This window comes from Scyliorhinus canicula, chromosome 18, assembly GCF_902713615.1.
Source record: "Scyliorhinus canicula chromosome 18, sScyCan1.1, whole genome shotgun sequence".
NCBI classification, from domain to species: domain Eukaryota; kingdom Metazoa; phylum Chordata; class Chondrichthyes; order Carcharhiniformes; family Scyliorhinidae; genus Scyliorhinus; species Scyliorhinus canicula.
Window position 1 is genome coordinate 11,261,194 of NC_052163.1, and position 12,775 is coordinate 11,273,968.

Below are 12,775 nucleotides of genomic sequence, written 5' to 3' on the forward strand. Positions count from 1 at the left end.
GCTATCCGGATAAGGATAATCCAGGGAACAACTAGCCGGTGAGCCTTATGTCAGTGGTAGGGAAATTACTGGAGAGAATTCTTTTGAGACGGGATCTACTCCCATTTGGAAGCAAATGGACACTTTAGTGAGAGGCAGCATGGTTTTGTGAAGGGAAGGTCGTGTCTCACTAGAGTTTTGAATAGGTCACAAAGATGATTGCGGGTTGGGCAGTGGATGTTGTCTATATGGACTTCAGTAAGGCCTTTGACAAGGTCCCTCATTATAGATTGGTACAAAAGGTGAAGGCACACGGGATCAGGGGTGAGCTGGCAAGGTGGATACAGAACGGGCTTGGTCATAGAAGGCAGAGAGTAGCAGTGGAAGGGTGCTTTTCTAATTGGAGGGCTGAAGGGCCTGTTCCTGTGCTGTACTTTTCTTTCTTCTTCTATAATTGTCCTAGGCACATGGGTCTTTCCAAATAAGGGGGGGGGGGGGGGGGGGGGGGTGGTGGTGCTGGTTCGTCTGCTACTGTTGTAATTCCTTGATTCAAACTCTATTGTCCTGGTGGAAATGGTGATCGACTCTTATGGATACAAGTTTCAGCCAAGTCTGGTTTCTTTGCACAATACACAGAGGTTGTGTGTACCTGTCTCTCCCAAATTGACCACAACTCCCATGGTCCTTTGCAGGTGGCCATTTTACATGGCTACAATTCAATTACACTACATCTTCCCAGGGCAATTCTTCCTGCCTTTCTTTTAGCTCTCTCTTCTGTCTTTCCTCCCTCACCCGGTCATGTTGTTCCACCTTGTTTGGGATTGTCATTTTTAATAGTCGCACTTGTAACATTCGCTGGCCGTTCCTTTATAGCGATGCATATTTTTCTCTTTGCTTTTTGCATTAAGTATTTCCAAAATTTGATGCTGCTGCTTATAAGGGTATAGTGACATGACCTTTGTTTAAATTCTGTCTGACTTTAGCCTTAAAGTCTGATCTGGTGGTCGGCACCACGCATTTCCAATAACACAGCATCTGATTCTTTGTAAAAGTGATAAAGTTAGATCTGATCTGCAGCATAATCACATGCACTTCAGGTCACATGTCCTGGACCTGTGGGGAAGAGAACTGTCTAAATTTAACCTTGTACACATGTGAGCAAAAGGGAAAACATCCAGTATTGGATAGGACAGAGCACAGACCAACAGGTACATGTTGCTAACGCCCCACCTCTCATCCCTAATTCTATTAACCTTGTGTTTATCTAGCTTTTTGTTATTTGTCTCGACCACACCCTCTGGTTAGCCGGTTTCACATTCTAACCACACTCTGGCTGAAGAGATTCCTCTTTTTAAAGTTCTCTATTGGTTTTGTGGCTGATCCTCTCCTAGTTCTGGTCTCCCATGCAAGTGGCAATATATCCACGCGAACCCTTTCTGAAACTTGAAGACAATAATTGGGTGAATCTTTCATGTAAATAAGGCCCTCCAGTAGTATCCTAGCAAACCTGTTATGGTGTCTCGTTAACAGCTCTCCCATGGTGGTTCCACACAAGTTTCATGCCTATTTTTGAGTTAAAACACACTAGAAATGAACCACGTTTTGCCTATTTTATGACCTTACTAAAAATGTATCATTACTTGGTGATTTGTGAATCTGTATCCTATGTCCCACTGTTCCTTAATCTTTGAGATTATGTGGCCCTTTTTTTTGCCCCCACCAAATTATTGTTGTGAAATTTTGTAAAAGGGAAGATTATTTATTTTTGTCACCTAAGACTAATAAAGAAAGCTATTGGAAGTCTGAAGTATCAAAATGTGCACCAGCCACAAAAGTTGCAAATGGAGGAGATGGAATCCAGTTCCTGGTTGTGGCCATCTTGCAATGGAGTTACTACAGATTTTTCTGGGGGTAAAATGAGCTCCTGTTTCCAGATTGCCGTCCAGTGATCCTGCTGTAGAGTGTGGGCATTGGACTGAACACTCGATCAGGCCCTGCTCGGCTACCTTCACCCTGTCCAGCCGATGGGTACTCGGGAACAACCACAAAAAACGAACTTGCTTTGACTCCATAAGTGGTTAGCGTTGTTGCTTTACAGCTCCAGGTTCCATTCCCAGCTTGGGTCACTGTGCGGAGTCTGCACGTTCTCCCTGTGCCTGCGTTGGTTTCCTCCGGGTGCTCCGGTTTCCTTCCGCAAGTCCCGAAAGACATGCTTGTTAGGTGATTTGGACATTCTGCATTCTACCTCAGTGTAGCCGGAGTGTGACGACTAGGGGCTTTTCACGGTAACTTCATTGCGGTGTTAATGTAAACCTACTTGTGACAATTAAAGATTATTATTATTATTCCATGTCCTCACTTTAACCATTGAACTGTTTTGAAGTGTGTTACATACGAAATAGGAACAGGCGTGGGCCATCCAGCCTACTCTACTACTCTACCACGTGGCTGACTCAATTGTGGCCTCAACTCCACTTTTCCACTTATGGCCTGTAACTCTCAACTCTGTGATTAATTAAAAATCTAATTCCAGCCTTGAATATCTTGTTCTCTGGTGGAGCGAATGCCATGGACTAATGACCCTCAGAAATAAGTTTCCCTTATCTCAGTTTTACATGGGTGACTTCTTTTTAAAGTGTGTTTCCCAATTCTAGACCCCTGCCCCCAACTACGCGGGGGGGGGGGGGGGGGGGGGGGGGGGGTGAGAGTCGGAGAGCACAGAAAGGGCCTTTCGGCCCATCCTGTGCTGCTAAAAACAACAACCTATTCTAATTGGGGTCAGGGTCGGAGCTTCTTTAGAATTTCGCACATCAAACAGGAGAGAAAATAGGAAACTGGAAACGCCCAGAAAAATCTGCAAAGATACAGCAGGTTGACTGAAGGAAGATTAGTGAGCATCAAAAGAACATTTCTGATCGATTATTTCATTCTAAATGTGTTTTTCTCCCATTTTCTGCACATTTCAAGAATTCCCTTTTAAAAAATAAATTTAGAGTACCCAATTAGATTTTTTTTCAATTAAGGGGCAATTTAACGTAGCCAATCCACCTAATTTACACCTCTTTGGGTTGTGGGGCTAAAACCCACGCAGACACAGGGAGAATGTGCAAACTCCGGACAGTGACCCAGAGCCGGAATTGGAACCCGTGTCCTCAGTGCCGTAGGCAGCAGTGCTAACCACTGTGTCACATGCCGCCCTAAGAATTCCCTTTCTAAATGTTGAAAGCACAGGCGCTTACTTTCCAGTGCAATGATTGACGACAGGCTAGCACAGAAAACCTCTGCTTCATTTTAATGCAGCAGACGCTAATTCCAGTTGGCAGGAAACAGAGGGATCTGGTCCGAGAACGAGGAAAGATTTGCATTTATATAGCGACTTTTGTGATCCCGGGCTCTTGGAAGGCGCGTTGGGCAGCCAGTGAAGGTATTCTGAAGTGGCGTCAGCTGATGTGTGCCCAGCAAAATCCCAGCAAAGTTACAAAATAAATGACTGGATTTTCTGGTTTAAGGATACACGTTGACCAGGACACTGGGGCAGTGGGGTGCGCGGAGGGGGGGTGCGTGGTGGGGGATGAGGGGGGTGCGTGGTGGGGGATGAGGGGGGTGCACGGTGGGGGATGGGGGGTGCACGGTGGGGGATGCGTGGAGGGGGGGTGTGCGGTGGGGGATGGGGGGGTGCGCGGAGGGGGGTGCGTGGAGGGGGGTGCGCGGAGGGGGTTGCATGGAGGGGGGTGCGCGGAGGGGGTTGCATGGAGGGGGTTGCGTGGAGGGGGTTGCGTGGAGGGGGGTTGGGGTGGGGATGCGCGGAGTGGGGTGGTGCGTGGAGGGGGTGGGGGGTGCGCAGAGGGGGGTGGGGGGTGCGCGGAGCAGGGTGGGGGGGTGCGTGGAGGGGGGGTGCGTGGAGGGGGGGGTGCGTGGTGGGGGGTGCGGGGAGGGGGTTGCATGGAGGGGGGTGGAGGGGGTTGCGTGGAGGGGGGTGGGGGGGTTGCGTGGAGGGGGGTGTGCGGTGGGGGATGGGGGGGTGCGCGGAGGGGGGTGGGGGGGTGCGTGGAGGGGGTTGCATGGAGGGGGTTGCGTGGAGGGGGTTGCGTGGAGGGGGTTGCGTGGAGGGGGTGGAGGGGGTTGCGTGGAGGGGGGTTGGGGTGGGGGTGCGCGGAGTGGGGTGGTGCGTGGAGGGGGTGGGGGGTGCGCGGAGGGGGGTGGGGGGTGCATGGAGGGGGGTGGGGGGTGCGCGGAACAGGGTGGGGGGGTGCGTGGAGGGGGGGTGCGTGGTGGGGGGTGCGGGGAGGGGGTTGCATGGAGGGGGGTGGAGGGGGTTGCGTGGAGGGGGGTGGGGGGGTTGCGTGGAGGGGGGTGGGGGGGGGTGCGCGGAGGGGGTGGGGGGTTGGTGGGGGAGGGGGACTGGTTTTCGTTCAGTAGCGCTGTGGGATTGTGTCTGTGTCAGCGGCTTCGGTTTAACGTCTCGCTAAGGACTGTAAACGGGGACTGAACGCCGCCACTCCGCTGATTCAGAGGCGCGGGTGGAAACCGCCGATTGAGTATTTACAACATTCACTGCTGACCCCCCCCAACTGTTTCTGCAACTTCAACTTGCCCAGTTATCCCCAAACAAGCGGCAGCCCTTCCCAAGGAGAGAGTGACCGCAGATACCCGGGAGCTGGACTCAGAGCGCCGCTCACAGCCACAGGGTGGGACTGGGTCAGAGTGTCTGTCACCGGCCCCGGCCCCGGCAGCCCTTCCCAAGGAGAGAGTGACCGCAGATACCCGGGAGCTGGACTCAGAGCGCCGCTCACAGCCACAGGGTGGGACTGGGTCAGAGTGTCTGTCACCGGCCCCGGCCCCGGCAGCCCTTCCCAAGGAGAGAGTGACCGCAGATACCCGGGACTCAGAGCGGCGCTCACAGGGTGGGACTGGGTCAGAGTGTCTGTCACCGGCCCCGGCCCCGGCAGCCCTTCCCAAGGAGAGAGTGACCGCAGATACCCGGGAGCTGGACTCAGAGCGCCGCTCACAGCCACAGGGTGGGACTGGGTCAGAGTGTCTGTCACCGGACCCGGACCCGGGGGAAACATTCACCTCACCTCGTCCATGGCGGCTACTACATTCTGGACAACTTTTCAATCAAATCCCAACTCTCACCCCCTCCCCACTGCACCCCGACAACACCACAAAGAATTTATTTTGGGCAGGGCACAGCCTGTCCGCACACAGACAGCCAAAACACTCCTTGTAAACAGGAGAGTTGCAACACTGTAATAACCTGTGATGTAAACATAACGAGTTTAAGGCGTGGGGTGTAAACTGCGATAATCTAATCATGATGCATTTTTTGGGGGGGAACTAAGAGTTAACTGGAGGGAGGTGAACAAGGTTCAACGGGGTGGCAGTGACTTGAGTAATATTGGTGAGATCTGACCCTCACCATGTCTCCATATATTGGGGGCTTATTTGCTCTCCCTCTGCCAAACAGCAAGGGAAGACCAGCAGGTCCTTTTTTATTCATTCCCTTTCATGGTGCAGATCTGCAGCCGAAGCCCAGGAGAGAGGACACACGTGAGAGAGGGTGGGGAGAGACATCAATATCCCGCCTCCTCCCTGGATCAATGACAACAGTGGCCAGAAATAGAGCTGGAGGCAGAATATAGGCGAGTGGAGAGAGAGGGTCGGCAGCAATCCAGCAGCAGCGTTACCTTGGGAGGGAGGACAAGGTCCCTTGTTGTTTTCTCCAGTTGAAACCTCAGGCTTGGCTATGAAGTACTATTCAGCAGCTGTCTCCAGATACCCTGCGGTCAGCCTTCCGCCCGCCCGCACCGTGCGCTTCCCCAATGACATTGTCTTCCAGGATCACATCCGCCAGGGTGACCTGGAGCAAGTGGGGCGCTTCATCAGAGCGAGAAAGGTGAAGCTGGACACTGTGTACCTGTCTGGTAAGTGCAGCCCAGTCACTGCTCCTGTTTAACATGGGGACCGAGCAGGGACCCCCAGCTCATGCTGGCAATGGGAGGGATTTAAAAAAAACAATCATTTGCCCTTTGAGTTAAAACAAAAGAAAACGTCAAATTATTCCTGTATCCGTTACGCCCGCCGTTAAATACATTGTTACATTAAAGAAGCAAATATTGTGACACATCCTGTATTTTAATATGGAAGGAGCAGTATCATTGTTACACTGTCATGTTACACTCCAGTGTCACACTTGAAACTCACAGGTTCCTCACTACATACCCCACATTTCCACCACTTTCCATCCCATATCTCCATTGTTTTAATCTCAATGTGTTTGTCCATTTACTGTAATTTATATTGGGGACTATTTGCAGGCAGAAAGATGTGAAATTTTCCCACTTTCCACACCACCAATCAACTCCGACTAGAAACTTTTGTGCAGATGATCAACCCCTTTGCTTGTGGTGTGTTACCCGCCTGGTGCTCTGTGAACTGCAGATTACAATATAATCTGGCAATGGTCAAATGTCAGATTTATTCCTGTGAAATGATGGCATTGTTTTTACCGTGGATTTTGGAAGCTTTTCTTTTGTTGTCGATTGAATGGTTTGGTTTACATTTTCATTTCAGGAATGGCAGCATTACACGAGGCTGTCCTGTCTGGAAACTTGGAGTGTGTCAAACTGCTGATCAAATACGGGGCTGATATTCACCAGAAGGATGAGAATGGTTGGACTGCTCTCCATATAAGCTGCAGTGATGGGTACATAGAGATTGCAAAGTAAGAATAAAATTTACATTCAATCGGTCGTTCTTGCGAAGTAGATTAAAAGCTTGAAAATACCAAACTAATGGGCAGCACGTTGGCTGGGCAGCACGGTGGCACAGTAGTTAGCATTGCTGCCTACAGCGCTGAGGATCCGGGTTCGAATCCCGGCCCTGGGTCACTGTCCGTGTGGAGTTTGCACATTCTCCCCGTGTCTGCGTGGGTGTCACCCCCCACAACTCAAAGATGTGCAGGGTAGGTGGATTGGCCACGCATAGAGTTTCACAGCACAGAAAGAGACCCTTCGGCCCATAGTATCTGTGCTGGCCACAAACACCTATGTATTCCAGTTCAGGTTTTCAGCACTTGGGCCACAGCCTTGTATACAATGGCATTTGGAGTGCTCACCTAAATGGTTCTTAAATGTTGTGATGGTTACAGCCCCTACCAGGCAGTGAGTTCCAGATTCCAACTCTCCTCTGGGTGTCAAAGCTTTTTTCTCAAATCCCCTCTAAACCCCCTGCCCCTTATATTAAATCTATTCCCCCTGGTTATTGACCCTTCTACCAAGAGGAAAGGCTTCTTCCTATCTACCCTACCCTGTCCATGCCCCTCATAATGTTGATTGTTCAATCAAGAATCCATCTGCTCTCGGGGCAACACGGTGGTGCAGTGGTTAGCACAGCTGCCTCACGGCACCGAGGTCCCAGGTCCGAATCCCGGCCCTGGGTCACTGTCCGTGTGGAGTTTGCACATTCTCCCCGTGTCTGCGTGGGCTTCGCCCCCACAACCCAAAGATGTGCAGGGCAGGTGGATTGGCCACGCGAAATTGCCCCTTAATTGGAAAAAATAATTGGGTAATCTAAATTTAAAAAAAAGAACCCACCTGCTCTCTTAGCGCGAACAGACTCAAAAACAGCTTCTTCCCCGCTGTTACCAGACTCCTAAACGACCCTCTTATGGACTCACCTGAATAACACTACACCCCTGTATGCTTCACCCCATGCCAGTGTGTATGTATTTGCATTGTGTACCTTGTGTATCTACAGTGCAGAAGGAGGCTATTCAGCCCATCAAGTCTGCACCGGACCTTACTGAAACCCATGTATCTCCCCTACCCTCATAACCCAGTAGCCCCCACTGAACATTTTTTGGACACGAAGGGCAATTTAGCATGGCCAATCCACCTAACCTGCACATCTTTGGACTGTGGGAGGAAACCGGAGCACCTGGAAGCAACCCACGCAGACATGGGGAGAACGTTCAGACTCCGCACAGACAGTGACCCAGCTGGGAATTGAACCTGGGACCCTGGAGCTGTGAAGCAACTGTGCTAACCACTATGCCGCCATGCTGCCCTAGATTATCTGGTTGTGATCACATTGTTGTTTGTGGGAGATTTTTAAAGTGCTTAATTAGCCATAAACATAGAATGTCCTAAAATTGTGTAAGGTACGAGATAAATGCAAGTCTTTCTTTAAACACAATGAACCCCAGATCGTTTAGTGTAGAAGTCATGTGGTTGATATTTTTTACATCTGTGTTTCATTTATCTTCCACCTTTGCAGATACCTGCTGTCCCAGGGAGCTCGGGTGGATATAGTGAATGATAATGGTGAGATCCCCATGGACCTGATTGACCCTGAAGATGTCAAGCTGCGGGCGCTATTCGAGCTCAGGGATGGCTGAGAACGCCGAACAGGATTCCTTGATTAAGGTGTGTTTCACCAGCAGACCATGACTGGATCTGAGAGTGGAACCAATCTTCAGATCTGCCATGTCTCTGGAGAGGAAGTGACAGCATTTCTCCATTAACCAGGAGAGGTTTGTGAGCTGCCGGGAGGAGAACCTGCAGTACTTGGTCAAGCGTCTACATTGTTACTCTGAGCTTATTTCCTTCAGAGTCATAGCTTTGTGCAGAGCTTTGTTCCTGTATTTTTAAACGATGCTATCAAGAGGTTAGCTAATGATTTTAAAGAACTCCATTTTTCTGTTGCCAGGTGTACTGGTGTCAGAATTCCAGACCCCCAACGATAGCATTTAGCACTGTCAGCTTCTGCCAACTCCTTGTTATGAGCTGAAATATAACAGATCTTACACACATTAGCGTCTTAATTTGCTGTGATTTTTCGCCCTGCTTTCTACATAGCCAGAGTCACCATTGACTCGCTTCTAAATATTGTAATGAGTGTCATTTTGTTAGAAAAATGCTCACTACGTTATGTTAGAGCGTGAAAATTTGAAACTGCGGTGAGCAATCTTTTTTTAAATGAATTTAGAGTACCTAATTCATTTTTTCCAATTAAGGGGCAATTTAGTGTGGCCAATCCACCTACCCTGCACATCTTTAGGGTTGTGGGGGAAAAACCCACATAAACACGGGGAGAATGTGCAAACTCCACATGGACAGTGACCCAGAGCTGGGATCAAACCTGGGGCCTCGGTGCTCTGAGGCAGCAATGCTAACCACTGTGCCACCGTGCTGCCCAAGCAGTGAGCAAATTTTGCTGAATTTTAAATACAGAACTTACCAATTCGACCTGGAATGCTCTCTCTCAGCTTCTCCGACTTTAAGATCTGCTTTGAAACCTACCTCTTTAATGAAGCATTTTAATTGTCTCTCCTTATACGTCCTTGTTTGACTTGATGTCAACTTTTGTTCTGGTTATGCCCCTTGTGAAATGCTTTGGGATGGTCCATTGTGTTAAAAATGTTTTATAAATGCAGGTTGTTGTTATAATATGCACTGGACCATATTTTGTATATTTATAAATAAATAAAGTTCTACGTTTTGTTACTAACAGTTGTGCAAGTTGACGTCTGGTTATTTTTTTGGTTTCTTTTTCTTATATCTGAAATCTCAACATTTCAATTATCTCTCTTATGATCAAGGTGCATTTCACTGCATATTTCTTACATCCCATTTAATAGATAATCCAATTCAAAAATAGGCTTCATTTTTACCATTTGGTACATTAAAAAATTATTTCTTCCTGAAAAACTTCTTAAAGTAATACTTTTTGTGCTGTGACACGATCCTTTAAAACAGAGATGAGGAGGAATTTCTTCAGCCAGAGGGTGGTGAATCTGTGGAACTCATTGCCGCAGAAGGCTGCAGAGGCCAAATCACTGAGTGTCTTTAAGACAGAGATAGATAGGTTCTTGATTAATAGGGGGGTCAGGGGTTATGGGGAGAAGGCAGGAGAATGGGGATGAGAAAATATCAGCTATGATTGAATGGCAGAGCAGACTCGATGGGCCGAGTGGCCTAATTCTGCTCCTATGTCTTATGAAATGAAGCAGATTCAAAAAAAGTGATACTTTTTTTGCATAGCGTCAAGTACCAGCATCAAACAAATCCTGTAAGCAAAGGAAATGAATTAAATTTCTTTTTATGCTCCTGCAAAAACATGACTTAACCACGGACGAGTGACCTGCAATTCCAATCAGACAAAATCACTTCCCGACATGCATTATCTTTGCAGTTTCTGAACGGGATTGTAACGTTGATGCCAGCTGGAACTAATGCTGGACTGTGGACAGTTTACAGGATCACAGAATTGTAACGGCACAGAAGAGGGCCATTCAGCCCTTCGTGTCTGCACCAGCTCTCCAAATGAACCGTTCACTTAGTGCCTTTCCCCCACCCTCTCCCTGTCACCCTGCACATTCTTCCTTTTCAGGCAATAATCAAATTCCCTTTTGAAAGCTTCGATTGAACCTGCCTCCACCACACTCTCGGACAATACAATCCAGACTCTAACCACTCGCTGCCTGGAAGGGATTTTCCTCAGGTCACTTTTCCCTCTTTTACAGATTATTTTAAATCTCTTCCCTCTCATTCTTGATCCTTTCATGGGGGGGAGCAGTTTTTCCCCATCGACTCCGCCCAGACCCCTTATGATTTTGAACACCTCTATCAAATTTCCTCTGAGCCTTCTTTTCTAGGAGAACTGTCCCAACCTCTCCAATCGATCTTAATGGTCAGTGTGGTTGGCCCTGGACTCTGGGCAGTTTTAATGGTCAGTGTGGTTGGCACTGGACTCTGGGCAGTTTTAATGGTCAGTGTGGTTGGCCCTGGACTCTGGGCAGTTTTAATGGTCAGTGTGGTTGGCACTGGACTCTGGGCAGGTTTAATGGTCAGTGTGGTTGGCACTGGACTCTGGGCAGTTTTAATGGTCAGTGTGGTTGGCACTGGTCCCTGGGCAGGTTTAATGGTCAGTGTGGTTGGCCCTGGACTCTGGGCAGTTTTAATGGTCAGTGTGGTTGGCACTGGTCTCTGGGCAGTTTTAATGGTCAGTGTGGTTGGCACTGGTCCCTGGGCAGGTTTAATGGTCAGTGTGGTTGGCCCTGGACTCTGGGCAGGTTTAATGGTCAGTGTGGTTGGCACTGGACTCTGGGCAGGTTTAATGGTCAGTGTGGTTGGCACTGGACTCTGGGCAGTTTTAATGGTCAGTGTGGTTGGCACTGGACTCTGGGCAGGTTTAATGGTCAGTGTGGTTGGCACTGGACTCTGGGCAGGTTTAATGGTCAGTGTGGTTAGCACTGGACTCTGGGCAGTTTTAATGGTCAGTGTGGTTGGCACTGGACTCTGGGCAGTTTTAATGGTCAGTGTGGTTGGCAGTGGACTCTGGGCAGGTTTAATGGTCAGTGTGGTTGGCAGTGGACTCTGGGCAGTTTTAATGGTCAGTGTGGTTGGCACTGGACTCTGGGCAGTTTTACGTTATTTGGTTTGGCACAGGACAGTTTTGGCAAATTTTCACTATAGTCGCTGGTCCAGTGTAGGAAACGCGTCAGCCAATTTGTACCCAGCAAGACCCACAAAGGACAACTGGGTACGGTTCAGGTGATCCGTTCGGGTTATAGTGGCTGATGGTTAAATATTGGCCAGGACACCAGGGCGTGGTCCCCTGCTCCTCCGTGTGATGGAATCTTTTAGGCCATCTGAGATGATTCAGTTTAATGGCCCATCTGAAAGATGACCCTTGCTAACAGTGCAACAACCCCCCCAGTGATGGGCAGCAGTGTCAGCCTGGATTACATGCTCAGGGGTGTGGGACTTGAACCCACAACCCTCAAAAGGCAACTAAGTCTGCGTGAGAGAATGATTCAGATGACGTTAATCTGACTGGGAGCGTTAACTGGAGTGGTTAGAGATTGCAACTAGTTGGAGTGGTTACAGGGATGGATTTGACTGTGAATTAATCTAATCTTAGCAGACAGAGCTGAATACTGGAATTAAACAGATATGGAAGTTCAGTTCTTGGGAATATCCAGCTGGCAGCTAGTGTTGGTAATGGCTATCCTCTTCAGCTCAGCACGCCTGCCACCTTAATGTGTAAAGGCACCACCTGTTAGTGGCACAGAGCATAAACCTCCAGGTTAGGGCTGAGTACACTAATGCAGCAGTCAGGGCACAAGGGTGGCACGGTGGTACAGTGGTTAACGCTGTTGCCTCACAGCTCCAGGGACCCGGGTTCAATTCCGACCTCTGGTGACTGTATGGCGTTTGCATATTCTCCCCGTGTCTGCGTGGGTTTCCTCCGGGTGCTCCGGTTTCCTCCCACAGTCCAAAGATGTGCAAGTAGGTGGATTGGCCATGATAAATTTGTGTCCCAAAAGGTTAGGTGGGGTGGAGGTGTGGGTTTAAGTAGGGTGCTCTTTCCAAGCACCAGTGCAGACTCGATGGGCCGAATGGCCTCCTTCTGCACTGTAAATTTTATGATTCTATGTCTGCAGAGTACACGTGTGTCAATGTTGGATGAGAACAGGGTAATTACTTCCTCAATAGCCTCTTCAAACAACTCCTGTCAGCCTCTAGCTTTGGTGATTAACCAATGGATACGTTTACGCGGTTTATTCAAATTCCGTTTCAGAGTTAGTTATTTATAAAATACCCCGTGCTCAAGTTATCTCCAGTATTTAGAAGAAAAGAAAACAAGTTCTCCCCAGTGTCCTTGATTAATAAGGGGATCAGGGGTTATGGGGAGAAGGCAGGAGAATGGGGATGAGAAAATATCAGCCATGATTGAATGGCAGAGCAGACATGATGGGCCGAGTGGCCTAATTCTGCTCCTGTGTCTCATG

At 49.0% G+C, this 12,775-nt stretch overlaps 1 protein-coding gene across 1 annotated transcript; it reads left to right on the plus strand.

Moving 5' to 3' along the window:
- The first annotated feature begins 5,610 nt into the window (after positions 1 to 5,610).
- On the plus strand, positions 5,611 to 9,489 carry LOC119953710 (protein phosphatase 1 regulatory subunit 27-like). The gene is made up of 3 exons (XM_038778259.1): positions 5,611 to 5,903; positions 6,553 to 6,703; positions 8,257 to 9,489. Exons 1-3 carry the CDS (start codon positions 5,726 to 5,728, stop codon positions 8,375 to 8,377), a joined length of 450 nt encoding a protein of 149 aa, XP_038634187.1. The 5' UTR covers positions 5,611 to 5,725; the 3' UTR covers positions 8,378 to 9,489.
- The last annotated feature ends 3,286 nt before the right edge of the window (positions 9,490 to 12,775 follow it).

Excerpts from the sequence above, each read along its gene's own strand:
- LOC119953710 (XM_038778259.1), top strand. The coding sequence starts at position 5,726 with ATGAAGTACTATTCAGCAGCTGTCTCCAGATACCCTGCGGTCAGCCTT. Across the intron at positions 5,904-6,552 it reads GGACACTGTGTACCTGTCTG|GAATGGCAGCATTACACGAG; the intron begins GTAAGTGCAGCC and ends TTTTCATTTCAG. Across the intron at positions 6,704-8,256 it reads GGGTACATAGAGATTGCAAA|ATACCTGCTGTCCCAGGGAG; the intron begins GTAAGAATAAAA and ends CCACCTTTGCAG.